The sequence below is a fragment of the Hyla sarda genome, chromosome 2, assembly GCF_029499605.1.
Source record: "Hyla sarda isolate aHylSar1 chromosome 2, aHylSar1.hap1, whole genome shotgun sequence".
NCBI classification, from domain to species: Eukaryota; Metazoa; Chordata; class Amphibia; order Anura; family Hylidae; genus Hyla; species Hyla sarda.
In genome coordinates, this window is record NC_079190.1 from 361,653,297 (window position 1) to 361,666,745 (window position 13,449).

Genomic DNA, 13,449 nt, shown 5'->3' on the forward strand with positions numbered 1-13,449 from the left:
ATGTCACTGTGTAATTAAAGAAATAATACCGATATACTATGCATTTGAAAAGTTTTAAGACCCTTTCACTGAATTAACATTTTGTTTTGATGTAGTCTTGAACATATTTGGTAAAACATACACTTTATCTATCTATTTAAGGTGTTCTGAATTCATTGTGTACCTCTAAACTACACAACAAATGCATTTATAGCACACCCTTGGTATATATATATTGCATAAATTGTGATCTGACACTAATATTTAACCGTCCTGGACTTCTCTCATCAAACTAATATACTTGATGTGTTTGATGCCTTGGCTTAAGTTTTCTTTCTCCTCACTTTCTTGGGACTTTTTATTTTCACTGACAAAGTTGTGTTAGGGCTTATTTTTTGCTGGACAAGTTAAACTTTTCATTGGCACACTTTATTTCATCATATCATGTATTACGCAATTGCCCGATTTTTGTTTGTCAATAATTTCACAATACAGTAAAACTGACTTTATTCTATGTGTCAATATGTTTCCGATATATACCAAGCTTGCTATCCCGCATTTATTGTTTTATTTAAACAGGTGGATTTTAGAACAATCTCCGATGTCCGTCATTACCGGCAGATGTCTGTTGCCTATGTCAGCAGGCATCTATTGGTTACGGCGCAAACATGACTCCCGAGCCCATCCCCTGACATGCATGTATGTCATGGGTTGAAGAGGGTTATTTGTGTGGAATGATGTTTTAGGCTTGCATGATCCACTCTTGCGCTTGTAGGTTTATTTTGCCACATTGCAACACAAATTTTGTCTAGACTAGAATTTGTGGCGCAATGTGCCACATTTTGATCCACAAGCTAAAAAAATAAAGTTGGGTTCATAATGGTAAATCAGGGTCATTGTCTTTGGTTACATGTAAAAATAAAAATTCTACCTATTCAGATGTGATCACTCGGCATCATTAAAGTATATCCAGCACATAAATTACTTATCCCGTATCCTGTTGATAAAAGATAAGTTCTGACCTTGTGGGAATCCCACTATCTCTAGAATGGTGCCAGTCTCTTCCCACTACATGTGGTCCATGATTTGTCTATAGGAGCACCAGAGATGCCAGAGGTCTGTATTTGGGTATCTCCATAGTGCTTGGAGCAATTGGACCCCCTGCAATTGAACACTTCCTTATCCTGTAGATAGGGATACATTTTTAAGCTCTGGAGTGCCCTTTTTTATGGTGAGGTGCCTTACATTTTTTTAATGGGTGCAGCCTGAAAAGTCACATATTTAAGATGTTCAAAGAAATAATAAAAACCTATATGTTATGCTTTAGAAATGGTGGAGGGTGATGTACTTACAGTATGCTTGTCTTTCCTGTATTAGAAATGCACATTCCCATGGAAACCAGTATAGCGCTTTGATGCAGCAGCCATCATTACTTGCCAATCACGTGACCTTAGCTGCAGCTCAGCCTCTAAACGTTGGGGTTGCTCATGTTGTTCGGCAGCAGCAAAATGGAAACGTGTCGGCAAAGAAAAACAAGCCACAGCAAGCACAGAATAATGCCAAGTAAGGGCTGCTTCACTAAAAACCCACTGTCATCATGTTTTATTTCATACTTCACACAAGGTTACCAAACATCAAGTATTTTACACCAAATAACGAGGGTCAGAAACAGTAGTATAGTAAGGCCCCCCCCCCCCCCCCAAATAAATCATCTGTCAGTAGTGTAGATAGAAACCTTTTCCTTGACATCCATTGTCCAACTTGGACGTGTTTTGACTCTTCCGAGTTGGCTTTTTGTACTTTCTCATTTGTTAGAGAATCTTCCATGAAAATTCCGTATGGCCCAGATTATTAGTGAACCATTGTTCTTGGGCACCCTAAGCATATTGTGATGCCAACCTAGACTTGTAAGCTGGCTATACGTTAAGGATTTTTGAACAACCTGTCCTTCGTAGTTGGTCTAAGGGTTGTTGTTTTGGATGTCTGTGCTGACAATTGTAACTACAAATCAGACAAAATGAGTGAACGATCTCTGCCATGATCTGCGGCCATGTCTGAGCTTCCATTAATGGGATGCAGAGCTGTCATTTGACATGAACAACTTTTAAATTACAGCACTTGTCTTCAACCAGAAATCCAACAGTAGATTAAAGGGGTATTCCGGGAAACACAGCTTATGCCCCATTCACAGCGTTAAGACCCCCTATGCGATTTCCTGTATTGTGCCTGTCTTTGGTTGTTTAACTTACCGCACTCCTGAATGCTCTGGTCCCCACCTTTTAGACACTAACAGGAGTAATGGGCTGTCACACAAGTGATTTTGTGAAGCTGGGGGTCGGAGCGCTCAGGGGAGAAGTTGCTAAATAGTAAGTTCTGCATGAGAGGTAGGTCCCATACAGGAGATTGTGGGGGGGGGGAACCAGCATTAAACCCCCGAACCCCCCATCCCCCCCCCACCACCACCCCCCACCACCACCGCTATCGCACTTATCCCCTAGCCGGTGAATAAGAGATAAGCTGTGTTCCCTGAAGTACCCCTTTAACTTGGCACCTGTCATGTTCATTAATGCCATAAAAAGTTGACAATAGTCAGATTTGTCCTCTTAGGCCATTCGGCATCTTTAGCAAGGTGACATTGGAGAACTTATAGAGATTTTCTAGGCTAAGAGAAGCTGAGGCAGGCACTGTTACGGAATTACAAATAGTTCTCCATGTATGGTTAGGGGTAAGCAGGTAGGTGTACAGGCATAAATAGATCGAGGGGTGCAAGACCTCCATGTACAATATTAATGCTATGAAGGTCTAAAATTCTAAATATTTTACACTCCACTTTTATTTCCAATTTTTCCAGTGGGGAAAAATAAAAACTGGAAAAAAAATAAGGTTTTCCTAGTTATTAAATTTTTTTTTCTAGGCCTTCCCCATCTTAAGGTAAGCATCATGATTAGAATTAATTGATAGAGACCTTCACATTGCAAGGGACACATCAGTAGGTGATCCTCATCTCTCCTAATGAGACCAGAATAGTTACTTGTTAGTATAAGTGTTTGCAGTGGATGACAAGATGGCTGCATTCTTCTGTATTAGAGCAAGAATTGTCAAACCATCACATCCGGACACAGGCAGAGGAAGGAACAGCAAAAGAGGGAGATTTTACTGCTTCAAATGTCTTTTTAACTAGTTTTGATACAAATTCTCCAGTCTCACCTGAAGACCAGAAAGTCCTGGATTGCAATTTTTAAAGAGCAATATGTTTATTTTTTATTTTTTTTTGTCTCAAGGGGGCGCTGCAGGGAAAAAGGTTTGTTAGTTAACCTTCTTCTCCACTCCCCCCCCATGGCTTCAAATTTTTCAGAAAACAGCTTCAAAAACACCTAGATTTAGGAATGTGTTCTGTTTACCTAAGATTGTGTAAAATCCTGACTATCAACATTTTTGCAGGACCTTGTCTGCTTTGGACATCATCCCATCCCAAGTATATTCGCTGATTGGAAGCAGCCCACTTCATCCCTCCACTTCATACAACCCTCTTCTCCCACTCCAAGAGCAGCGACAGCCCATAGTGATCCCTGATACGCCGAGCCCTCCTGTGAGTGTCATCACAATTCGCAGTGATACAGATGAAGAAGAGGACAGCAAGTACAAGCCAGTTAGGTGAGATGGGAGGTTTTTAATAGACTAAAAGCTCAGAATGAATATTTTGCTCATGCCACTTGATGCTGACGTTCTCATTCACACTTTGTCCTAACACCAATAATTCTGACACTGGTGCATCTTGTCACTACATCATTCGGAATTTGATTTGAGCCAAAACTCCTACTGCTACACCTAAAGGTGTACTCTGGTGCTCCAATGTTCAGAACTTTTTGTTTAGAACGCTCGGAGGCGGTGATCGTGATGTCACAAGGGGGCGTGGTGTCACCCCCCTCCATTCATGTCTATGGGAGGGGGTGGGTCGGCCGCCACGCACCCTCCCAGGGACATGAATGGAGGGGGGTATAGCCATGACGTCACGACCACTGCCGCCGGAACCCGGCGTTTGTTTAAAATGCCTGGTGCTGCAGGAGATCACTGGGGGGGGGGCCCAGCAGTGGTACCCCTGCGATCAGATATCTTATCCCCTATCCTTCGAATAGGGGATAAGATGTTTAGCAGCAGAGTACCCCTTTAAGGTGGAATTGTCTCCAATAAGTTTTTTTTTTTTTTTTTTTTTTTTTAATAAAATCATGTTCTAAAGCTACATGACTTAATTTGTGTAAGTCCTTTTTCTTTCTTATACCTATGTACTGTTTTGATAATTATGACTTTCAAAGGAGCTGCCATTATTATAGCATCCCCTACTCCATCTTATTAACTTATGATATTGCTGCATAAGTTTGAAGGGAGGACCAGGACTTGCCAGATGAAACAGTGGCAAATCCAGTTCCCTCATGCAATTTACAACAGCTTACGGTAGCCGATGCAACTGGGAAGAACACCCTCTATACAATAACTAGCTAGTTTAAAAAAACTAAAATCAGCCATCTGCCATTACCAGAGTGGGAAGCCATTTATTTTTGCCCTTTTTAGTATAATAATTCTAGCCTGCTACTCCCCCTGACCTGGAGTTCCATTTTTTGACACGGCAAGCCTGATGGTGCCAGTCTTTTCCTACTACGCCTGTGGTGATAGGTACTGGGGTAATAATATGGGGGTTATGATTAGTAATATTTCAGGCTAACTTTCAGCCCCAGCTTAGTAATTATCAGACAGCTCCACTACTAAGCATGTTAAGTGAATTTAATGTGATTGAAAATAAATAAGAAAAAATATATAAATATATATAATTATATTGAAATCAAAACACATCCCCGTTTTTTTTTTTTTTTCTGTTTTAATAGTAAAAAAGCATACACATTTGTTATCATTCGAATCATGCTGATTTTAAGTCAGTATTACAATACAATAAACCTATTGTTTGCAGAAATAGGTTTTTCTTAGACACGAGGAAAGGGAGGTGTGAGGGATGAGAACATATTTGCGGCAGGCAAGTTACAGGTTGCTTACCTTCTCTTCATTCTCATTTTGGCTCCCTCTGATCAGCAGTGGGTGATATGAAAAATTAGAAGAAAAAAAAATACAGCCCTACGACATTGATTTTGCCTAAAAATTGTTACCTAGTGTTTCATCAAAATTGATTGACTTACTTAATATAATGTATGTATGTTTTTTTTGTTTTTTTTAAATCTTTTTAGCTCTGGTATGAAGATGAGGTCTAATGTGATCAGCTATGTGACAGTCAATGACTCTCCGGATTCTGATTCCTCTGTCAGTAGTCCATATTTGGCCAACCAACTTTCTACTCTTAATGGAGTAAACAGTGTTTTCGAAGTCCCGGGTGGCAGAGGCCCCCACACACACAGTTCCAGCTCCCGTACAATTATTGTCCCTCCATTAAAGATGCAGCCGCACGATTGTGGTCTGGACAACCAGCTGTCAGGTATGTTACTATTCCATTCATTTTGCACATTAAAGGGGTCTCCCCAAATGTAAAAGTTATCACCTGTTAATAGGATTGGTAAGAACTAGGAGGTGTAAATCACAAGAACAGAGTCCTTTTGCTCACTGAGTGAATGGAGCAGCAGAGCACACACTCATCCACCACTCTACCCTGTACTCTCTATGAAAGTAAAGGTAGCCAAGCATGTGCACTGCTGTGCCCATCCACTAGGGAAGCATAGGAATGTGATTGATTGGGGCTTACTTATCGCCTATTCTAGGCGTAGGCGATAACTTTTAGGATTTGTTCTTGCACAGTTTTGTTTAGGCTACAAAACAGCAATTTTGTAGCTCAGAATAATACATTCTATTTATTTATTAATTTTTTTCCCCATAATGAATTAATCGGGAAAACAGCTTTGTTTCCACACACTTTTTAATTCTACTGCTGTAATTTCTGTGGCCGTACAATTAAAGGGAACCAATCCTTAGCTTTTACCCAATATAACGCTTGGCAAAGCGTTATATAGGGTAAAATCTTTATCCTCACCATCCCCAGGGGTGTTCCGGCTTGCGGGGGATGGTGAGGATATGAACTTATAAACTGCTCAACGCCGTGTCTGTAGGTAGTCACCTGGGCGAGGAGCTCCTCTCACAGAGTCCAGTGTCTTCGGCCGGCAGCGATGCCCCCTTAGCTTGACGGGCTGCGTCATAGATCTGCTCCGTCTGTTCATTGAGCAAAGTGATGACACGTCAATCAAGCGGAGAACCACTTATTAGCTGTTTGTGCCAAAATATAGCTATTGCAATTGTTTTGGGGACACAAAGTAGCCAACATTTTTAAAAAGATAGATTTTATAATCTTCAATTAGTTTAATAAAATAAGGTTAAAAAAAATAAATAAAAAAATAAAAAGAAACCATGGGGTGCAATGAAAGGGGGAACAGTACCTGAACAACAAATTGGGGCTTGTTGGGCTTGTTAAATCTGAAAGTAATTCTCTAATCTGAAATGTTCTCTTTTCAGGTATTCTAGGCAACTCTGGTAAAGTGAAAACCTCTTCATCTTCAAGTGGACAATCCTCTAATAGTTGCATCTCCCAGACAAGCTATCGATCCCACCGTATGGTAAATGGAGTGCAGCCCCTCAACCTCAGTCAGGTAACCAGCTTCCGTCTTGATCAGGGGTTTATTCAGTTCACAGATGTCTGTAGATCAGATTCATTCACATTGAACCGAGAAGAAAGAAATGTAATGCTGCCTCTGGGCCACTTCCTTTAAAATGTTTGACATGTCTCTTTACTCCCGGCTGACTGCCTCATCTGACTCTTACTACATAAACTAATGCAGTGTAAGGGTCGGATTTGATTGACAGCTGCAGGTGGAAGCAAGTTCTGTTGCACACTCTGTTAGATTAAACCTCACAGCAGGTCTCGGAACATATTAACCCTTTAAGAACCCCTGTCGTACATGTTGCTGGGTGCACTTTATAACAGCTTGATCTAATGCCTAATGTTAGACATCGCCAATCAGGGTGATGTCTACCGTTAACTCTTAAGACACCGCGATCAAAGTTGATTATGGCACAAAGTGCTGAAATTAGTTGCGGATTAGCTCAGGGATGCTGATCGGGACAAATATAGTGAAATTGCAGTGTCCCAATTAGCCGAGAGGACAGACTGAGGTATCTTGCCCAGCTCTGTTCCGTCCAGTTGGCACTCCTACTTTGCAGGCAGCCTCGGCAAACTGTTAAGCACCGATAGCATAGATCAATGCTATACTATGGCACAGAATTGTTAAGTGTATGCATTAAACAAAAAGTTAAAAATATAGATACATTTTTGAATAAGCCTCTTATATATAAAAAATTTTAATCGCTACCTTTCCCCTTTTTTCTTTTTTGTAAATTATGTCAGCAAAAAAAAAAAAACCATGGTATTACTGCATGGGGAAATGTCCAAACTATTAAAATATAATGCTAAGGAAACCATGCGGTGATTGTTGTTCAGTTCAAATTTACTCATTTTTGGTCACTTTAATACCAAAAAAGATTCACAAAAAGCCCTCATAAGGATTGGTAGGTGGTAAATTGCAAGTATTATGGCTATTAGAAGATGAGGAGCAAAAAATAATACTCATAAGGGAGTTAAAAATCCATGTGCCAAACACAGGACCTCATAGAATGACGCATTTCAGGCACTATGCATGTTGGAAATGCATCCCTGATGTCCTAAGTTATATAAAATGAATTATCCATTAAACCTTAATCTGTACTGGACTCTGTTCTCTCTTAATCTGGAAACTGATTAACTAAAAACCAGTTGATACTAGAAGACTCTTGAATATCTTCCAGTATGAGGGAGATTATTCTTTCCCTGCACCCATCAGGTCGTGTTTTATGGTGGATTAAAGGAAAAGAAAATGGTTCACTGTGAACTTTCACCCATTCAGTGTTGGTTTTCTCTTGCCTGCTAAATTTCTAGCACTTGCAAGCTGGAAAACAAATCTTTTGTGCACAGAATATGCCGTGATTCAAAAACCACCACTCATGTTATTGATCTTTTTTTTGTATTTCAGAATCAGCAGCTAACCTCCATGGTATCCCAAGAAAGAAGCATAAATCCTCCTCCTCGCAGACAACAGGCCTATGTTGCTCCACTCCCATCAATTTCTCAGGCACCCTTCACTTTTCAGCACAGTAGTCCATTGCATTCTTCTGTGCACCCTCACCTTGCTGCAGCTGCGTCAGCCACCAGCCACCTAACAAGCCAGCCTCATATGTACACATATGCTCCCACCACTGCTGCCTCCCTGGGGTCCACTACATCCATAGCTCATCTGTTCTCCCCTCAGGGCTCTTCAAGGCACACAAGGTATGCTACCCATCCCAGTACTCTGGTTCATCAGGTCCCTGTCAGTGTGGGACCTAGCTTGCTGACCTCTGCCAACGTGGCTCCTGCACAGTATCCACACCAATTTGCAACCCAATCTTATATAAATGCCTCTAGGGGTTCTGCAATCTACACTGGATATCCTTTGAGTCCGACAAACATCAACCAGTACTCCTACCTATAATCCAGAATCTGGAAACTTTTTCCTTTTTTTTTTTTTTTTACTTCCTTTTTTCAAGACTTGACTGTTATACAGCAAGATTTGCTAGAAGCACGCTTGGAGGAAAAGGGGCTCTCTTCCTTATTGACTGCATTGTTGTAGTCACATTAAGCTTGTTCAGTGTTAATTCATTCTGTGGTTTTGTGTATCACGTGTCTTGTAGCATCTTTCCTAAGTGTAGAAACTGCATTGGTAGTGAGTCTGGTCTCTTCTGCTGAAGATGGATAGCTGTGGACTGCAATAACATTATCCACTGTTTGCTGCATTTTATCCTTAGCATAGTAGATCAAATGTTTTTAGCTCTTTTTAAGTTTATTTTTTTTTTTCAACTTATAAGCTCATTCTTTTATGTGTGATAAATGAAGTATTCATAACGCTTTTGATTATATACTTTCAATCCGTAGTTATTAGGATGAGTTGTTCACATTTTATTATTATTATTGTTGTTGTTATTATTATAATAATATTATTTTAGACTGTGCTTTCAACTGATTTCTTTGCTTCCCACAAAGTATTTTTATGGTAATAGCTGCTTTTTGGACTCGGTGCACAGCAGAATCCATTGTTTTCTTTCAGTGGATATACATAAGACACTGGTGCATATTATGCAATTATTTCTTTTTCTTTTCTTTAGTTTTTTGTTTCTTATGTAATAATAATCATGTGACATCTAGCTGCATTACTGGAAGTGGCAAAATGTTGTTGTTCCTTAAGGAAGTTGATATATTCATTTGATTTTTTTGTTCCTGTAGTGTACTAAAGAATCTAGCATGAAACCGTGAACCGTCTAGACGACATATATATATATATATTAAAATATATAGCAGCATATGGTTAGCACCATTTGAATCAAACTTAATGTTTTCTGTGCTCAAAGTAATCTCATAAGGTAAGCTCTCTTACATTGGCACCAATGCAAAAATGTTTGCTTTGACGAGCGTCCCTCTCTGTAAATGACCTTTAAATTTCCAGGATCCTATAAAGCTTTACAACCAGAAAAGTATGTGTCACGTCTGCACAATTGCGCAGTATTTCACCTCTGTATAAGTCAGATGTACACAAGCAGCCAATCGCAGCTTTTGTTACCTTAACTTAGCGGATAAAGGTGAACATTTTTTTTCTTCAATGTTTCACCTCTTAGAGCTTTTTGCCCTATTCTGTGATGCATATGGTGTATCATAAAATAGGCTTATTCTAAATTGTACCTCTTGCTATGCTGAAGTTTAAAAAAAGCAGATAGTAATGTGTGTGTATATATATTTTTTTGTAAGGAATGCAAATCATTTTAGCATACTATTTTGCTCGTATTCTTCTACCATTTTGTGAATAAATCGCCTGTGCACACTTCTGCGTTTCCGTGGTTACAGACTACAAACACTCTTTGTAGTCTAATACTGCAGTTGTGTTACTTCTTTACATCGGCCCTCTCCTATTATCTATGGTTTAAAAAGGAACCAGTCATACTACCTGAACCATAAGCCATCGGTTGGTCCCCAGTGGCTTCTCCACCTTTTTAACCCTTTGCCGCAAAATGCCGCTTATATATGGCACTGCAACAGGGTTATGAAGTGAGCTCAGGAGCTGAGCTTGCATCATACCCGCACCGTCCCTGCCATCAGTAACTAATTAACTCTTTAGACCTGGCAATCAGCTTTGAAAGTGAAAGCTTTCCGGCAGCTCAGTCGGGCTGATCGGGACCATCGCGGTGAAAACGCAATGTCCCGATCAGCTTGGATGCATCAGGAGGGTGCCTTCTGTGCGTCCAATCGGCGATTGCTCCAAGCCTGAAATCCAGGCTCGAGCAATCGAATGCAGAAAACACTGATCAATGCAATGGCATTGATCAGTGTATTGAATCAATGTATTGCATGTTATAGTCTCCTATTGGGGGCTATAACATTGCCAAAAAAAAGTGAAACAAAATTATGATTTAACCCCTTCCCTAATAAGTCTGAATCAACCCCCTTTTCCCATTAAAAAAAAAAACTGTGTAAATAAAAATAAACATATTTGGTATCCCCGGGTGCATAAATGTCCGAACTATAAAAATATATAATTAAACCACACGGTCAATGGCGTACGCACAAAAAAAATTCCAAAGTCCAAAATAGCGTATTTTTGGTCCCTTTTTTTATACCATAAAAAAATGTATAAAAAGCGATCAAAAAGTCTGATCCAAACAAATGATACTGATAAAAACTTCAGATCACGGCGCAAAAATTGGGCCCTCACACCGCCCTGTATGCGGAAAAATAAAAAAGGGGTCAGAAGATGACAATTGTAAACGTGTTAATTTTCGTGCATGTAGTTATGATTTTTTCCACAAGTACGACAAAATCAAACCTATATATGAGGGTATCATTTTAATCATATGGACCTACAGAATAAAAAGGTGTCATTTTTACTGAACAATGTACTGCGTATAAACGGAAGCCCCCAAAATTTACAAAATTGTTGTTTTTCTTCAATCTTGACGCATAATGATTTATTTTTTTCTCTTTTCATTTCGCGTAGATTTTTGGGTGAAATCACTGACTGATATCATTACAAAGTCTAGAATTGGTGGTGCAAAAAATAAGCAATCATATGGATTTTTAGGTGCAAAATTGAAAGGGTTACGGAAAAACTTCTAGACCTTAAGGGGTTAATAGATCTCTTCTTTTACCCAAACAGGGAGAGAATTATCAATCTAGGTTGATGGTGCAGGAAGAAACCACCAGGGACCAGCCCACAGACTCTTGGTTTGGGGAGCATTAATATAATGTCAGGTGCCCTCTAAGATGGCAAGGAAGTAACACATGACTGTAAGATCAAACTACACAAGGTTTTATTTTAGCCAGTAACCATTGAGGCACGTGTGTGTGTATATAGACAGCAAAAAGGAGGAATTGACTGCAGCACACCGGCGTATCCAGTAAAAAAAATTGTAGCTTTATTCCATAGATACAAGGACTATGTTTCTGTGGTCTCACACCACCATTGTCAAGTCCAACTTGACAATGGTGGTGCGAGACCACAGAAACGTAGTCCTTGTATCTATGGAATAAAGCTACAATTTTTTACTGGAGGCCTCTTACCCCAGCCAAGCCAGATCACCCTGCTCTGTACTGACGAGGGGCAAAAACCCCGAAACAGCTGTCTGCAGATGGGTAGAAACTTCCCTTTTGGGGAGTAGTCTGGCTTGGCATAAAATCCCGATCAGCTTTTTATATTCCTTAACAGGAGCTAAGCTGATACCAGGGAACATTACCTGAAAAGGTGATGTAATGAGCTGCTTTGCATATATATATATATATATATATATATATATATATATATATATATATTCTATCCTTTTAATGTATACTATTTCAGTTTGGTTTCCCACACTTGGAGCACTTATTCTCTGCTCCTACAATGTATTACTGGTACAGTATATGATTTCCGTTGACTAAACAAAGCCTTATATAATTGAAAATATTGCTTTCCCTAGTGTACGATAAAACAATTTTTTCTAAAATACCACATAAAATGTATTTTTTTTTTCAAACTGCTGCTTTTGAACTTCAGTATAACATGAAGTTTTAACATTCCCCCCCAGATATAGGTTATGAATGGTCTTCCAAGTTTAATATCTAATGACCATCTTTCAGGAAGGTTTTATTACATTATGCCTATTATACTTTAATATGTAGTTATTTTGTGGAAATTTAAAGTGTTCCATGTGATTGGAACGCTGTCATTTCAGGTGTGTTATAGATGTAAGAGACAACATGCATGCTTATGATCTTCTGATATGCGGCCATGAAAATTGGTCTCTGTAGTCACTCCTACTTGTTCTAGCATGCCTTTTGTCACACGTATATATTATTTTTCTTCCACTTGCTAACAGCTGGAAGGCAAAAAGCAAAACCTTTTATTTTCAAGTTTCTTACAGAATTTCAGACTATTTTAGAAGTTTTGTATTTGTGGTGTATTCATATTTTACATAACAAAGTATTTTCTGTGATTCAAAGTGCACAGAAAGTACAGAGCTTTTCTAGCATTGGTGCAATAGCCTCCAATGCTTCTGAAGTTTTCAATTAGTGTCTTTGTATTCCAAACTGTTAGTGATGATACTTGAATCTATCTGTACTTTTGTGTCTGTCAGTTTTTTCGGATGGGGGTTGGTGTAGTGGGTGGGGGTCCTTTTTTATAACTATATATAAATATATATACAACACCTAGTTTTGAAGTTTTATTTTCCTCCTAATTCTTTTGTTTGTAAACCAAAATAAATTGTGGGAATGTATGTGAAACAGTTAGAAATGATCACTGTAGCACTGAGTATATATATAAAAAATAAATATATATATATATAAAATGAAATGTACTCGCATAGTAGTGAGTATATTTAAAGTAAATCTGAGTTTTTTGCACAGGTATGTATGGTGAAATCTTGTTTATGTATGTCCACTCAATGTAGTGCCTTAAATGCCAACGTAGTGATTAGTTTACAGTATGCTTGCCTTATTGTAGGGCTGGCAAGCCCCATTTGAATAGAAGCAATTCCTCGATCCTAGACGCAAGCGTCAGATAAGGTTAGGGAACCGTAGTGCTGGGTTAATATTCTGGAGCTGCCATTATGATTTCTGCCCCTCTAGTAGTAAACATACCGATGCTTTTAGCGTGCGTCAAAGCAGTTGTTGCTTCTAACAGGCACACAAACTGTTAAGTGTTGTAAATAAGCATTTTGCATCCTTGCTCAGTTGATGTAGGTTATAATAGTGAATCATTTCATTCACACGTGCAATGACATTCCCTGTTTTCTCTATACCCCCCACCCTATAACCAGACCTTTGTGCTTGTCAATCAGTAAAATCCCTTGTGAGACTATATATACAGGCTAGTTATAGGATGTTAT

The 13,449-nt window shown here is 39.1% G+C and overlaps 1 protein-coding gene across 1 annotated transcript in view; it reads left to right on the forward strand.

Moving 5' to 3' along the window:
* HIPK1 (homeodomain interacting protein kinase 1) overlaps window positions 1-12,086 on the forward strand; it is a 90,461-nt gene extending 78,375 nt beyond the window's left edge. The window contains exons 13-17 of the mRNA XM_056558349.1: window positions 1,357-1,542; window positions 3,421-3,633; window positions 5,214-5,458; window positions 6,484-6,617; window positions 8,034-12,086. Coding sequence (XP_056414324.1) covers window positions 1,357-1,542; window positions 3,421-3,633; window positions 5,214-5,458; window positions 6,484-6,617; window positions 8,034-8,531 — 1,276 coding nt within the window. The 3' untranslated portion in view covers window positions 8,532-12,086. The remainder of the gene's footprint in view (window positions 1-1,356; window positions 1,543-3,420; window positions 3,634-5,213; window positions 5,459-6,483; window positions 6,618-8,033) is intronic.
* The last annotated feature ends 1,363 nt before the right edge of the window (window positions 12,087-13,449 follow it).